This window comes from Diadema setosum, chromosome 7 (assembly GCF_964275005.1).
Source record: "Diadema setosum chromosome 7, eeDiaSeto1, whole genome shotgun sequence".
NCBI classification, from domain to species: Eukaryota; Metazoa; Echinodermata; class Echinoidea; order Diadematoida; family Diadematidae; genus Diadema; species Diadema setosum.
The window spans coordinates 18,340,197-18,343,421 of record NC_092691.1 but is presented as its reverse complement, the minus strand read 5'-3'; the positions used below and the strand labels follow the sequence as shown (position 1 = coordinate 18,343,421).

Here is a 3,225-nt window from a genome sequence, read left to right as displayed (position 1 = left end):
TTCAAATACACAAGTATTTCCCATTCACCTTAAGCCGATTTTCAACAAAATGTGATAATGAAGAGGGGTGAGTTTTTTTTCCTCTCATGCTGATGAGTAAAGAAATTCATCCAAAATAAAAACAACACACAGTAATGTTACTAGTACACACTCACGCGCACTTATACACAAAATGTCGTCAACACGTATAGGCTGTGACTCCTGAAATATGAATTTGTAGCCCTATTGATTGAAAACGACTAGAACTTTAACTAAACAAGCAAGTTTTAATATACGCAAGGTGATTATGGAAGATTTTGCAAATTTCCTCGACGTCTTCGCTCGTTTTTTTTTTTTTTTTTTACAGTTTGGCCAATGAGATCGAAAAAAAAAAACACAAAACGGGACAGGGACAGCAAAGCCAGCAGAGAGATAGAAATAAGGCGATAAGATATGACTCGACGAGTATGATAATGAAAGAAATGAACAATACATTCAAACGTCAGACTTCTACCTACCTATTAACACTTACACGCAGCCGGGAAAAGGAACCGTTGATGTGCTCACGCCGCCCAGCCACCTTTTGTCGGGCAAACCACGCCCCTCTCTCCCAGACGAGAGGCGTGATTGACAGGGCTGGTGCCAGTCTGTCTGCGCTGTGTGTGTTTGGGGCAACAATGAGCGGGTGCGAGAGGTGCACCAGTGTACCGGTATCACGCAGCGTCCTCAGCACTGTGCAGGCGGCCGAGACACTGTGAAAGTACCGCCCAACCATGGAGCTACAGAAGCTGAGGGTGTGTGTGTAATAACCACCACTACATTGTCGGTAGCATACACAGATATACACAAGCACTCACAGACACATGCACACACGCACACACACACATACACACACGTACACCAATCCAATACTTGCATTATGTTTTGCTTGTGAGCGTATGCTTCGGCTCCGATCATCATACGACAGGAACAAACTTATTGCCACTTAGCGCCCGGCAAACTTCGTCTCACCTGTGCGGCAGCGTTGGTATAAGGGAGAAAGAGAGTAACACGCAGAAAGGAACTGTGCAAGAATTTTAATTCCGAGGGACCGGGAGAAAAGTTACTCTTGCTACTGACGCTGTTGCTGAGAGCAGTCGAATCGCTCTTCTCGTGGAAAACACAACAACGGAGAGAGTTTTTAGAGGTGTATGACTGCTGACAGTTCCATCATTTCTTCATATTACTTTCGGAGTGGTGCATCATAGCTGTTTTGAATTTCGATTTGATGGGTAGCGATAAATTTTGGTGGATTTCTTCATCAATTGTGACTGCTCTTGAGCCTTTAACTTAACTCTCAACTGCTTGTTCAATGTGTTAACAGCTGATAGTGTGTGTGAGGGTTTTTTCGCGCTCGCTATACGAAGTAGCAATCTACATTTTATGACAATCTAACTGAATTGAGCAAAAGTCTTCGACGCTTTGCAAGGCGCGGAGTGAGTTTAAAACAAGTGCAGCCAGGAACAGGGATTTCTCATATTTGACGCCATGCCTCGCCCGGCCCGAAGTACTTACAGTGATGCCAAGCCTCCATATTCTTACATCTCTTTAACGGCCATGGCCATCCAGAGCTCGGCCGAAAAGATGCTGCCGTTGAGCGAAATCTACAAGTTCATCATGGACCGCTTTCCTTACTACCGAAAAAACACGCAACGCTGGCAAAATTCTCTGCGCCACAACTTGTCTTTCAACGACTGTTTTCTGAAGATCCCCCGTCGCCCCGACCGGCCAGGCAAGGGCAGTTACTGGGCTCTGCACCCCATGAGCGCCGATATGTTCGAAAACGGTAGTTTTCTGCGACGTCGGAAACGTTTCAAGTCCCCGCGCATTGCCACCATCGACCACAACATGCAGATCAAGCAGATCGACTCGGCAAAGTTGTTCCAGGAGCAAGCGAAAATCGGTCTGCCTCCTTACCCACCTCCGATTCTACCCGCGTCTCCCTTCGCTATCCAAAAGCTGCCTCTGCCCTGCTACACATCGCTGCCGAGCTCGCCGCTTACCCCAACCTCAACGACCACGACATCCAGTAAACAGTCTTTCACAATCGAGAACATTATCTCGCCGGATTTCAAGCCCTCGGCGACCAAAGCACCGACGACTCCCCCTACGCCGCGCCGGAACTCACCCGTGGAGGCTATCGATCTGGGGAAGTCGCGAGGTGGCTGTAATCCAGTTTGGTGCGAGGACCTCCCCCTGTCGCGCCCGGCGGCTGGTGAGCTGTGCTGTGGACCATCTCGTGACCAGCCGCCTTGTGCCGAATGCATTGCTCGTATGAGGAACTTGCTTCCCAGGCCTTTGCTTAGCCACACACCGGCCGTGCCTGTCCCCATCAGGCCGGCGTTCCATGGCTTCGGGATTGCAGCCCAGTGCTCTCCAGCTCTGTTTTCTCCAGTTCCACCTGGTTGTGTCATCCCACTAGCCAGACGAGACAATACAGAACACAGCACAAAAGCGTAACACGAACCAAAACATTCCAGTGGGAGAGACTTTGGATTGTCGCGACAAAGCTTGAGTGAAAATCCCATTAAAGACAGGTAAAGCATAGATTAGTAGAACTATTTAAGAATGCCTGGGCCAACACACATAGAGTCTTAGCCATAATAAATTGTGACTAAGGCCTAACAGACAACAGCAGTATTTGCAAATCTGAAGAAGATTGTCCTATTGCCAATGTGTGTATTCTTGTCAATGAGTGTTTTCAATCTCTTCATTGTTAAATATGTCTTTCTATCATTTGTTTTGAACTCCGTTACGTGGCACGAGGAATCATTGTGAAAAATGGACTTGATATATAGCTTTTATGAGCAGTGACTAAAAGTGTAGTATGTCTAGAAAAGAAAATACAATGTCAATGTTTCTTAATGTTACCTATCTTGCCACGAGTATTTTCTACTAGTGGTGATTGGAAGACAGCATGACAGTTGTTCATTTCATTTCATGTACTTAGTTCACACCATTCTAGAATACTCGCTTGTGCCAAAGTAATGCTTGTCTCTAAGATGACGTGATATATTATCAAGATTCCCGACATACAAACTTAAATGGATGTTAGAGTTTTAACGTCACCTTTTGTATTCATTTTCTTCTTTTTTTATTACGATTATGCCTGAATACTTTGTTTGAAGTGGTGAGATTTTCCAGTGAAGAGATATTGGATGAATGTAAATGCTTTAAGCTCATCTGTTGTATTCGTTGTATCGTCAT

At 45.7% G+C, this 3,225-nt stretch overlaps 1 protein-coding gene across 1 annotated transcript; it reads left to right on the top strand.

Moving 5' to 3' along the window:
* Window positions 1-1,506: 1,506 nt before the first annotated feature.
* On the top strand, window positions 1,507-2,478 carry LOC140230984 (forkhead box protein B1-like). The gene has a single exon (XM_072311130.1). It carries the CDS (start codon window positions 1,507-1,509, stop codon window positions 2,476-2,478), a length of 972 nt encoding a protein of 323 aa, XP_072167231.1.
* The last annotated feature ends 747 nt before the right edge of the window (window positions 2,479-3,225 follow it).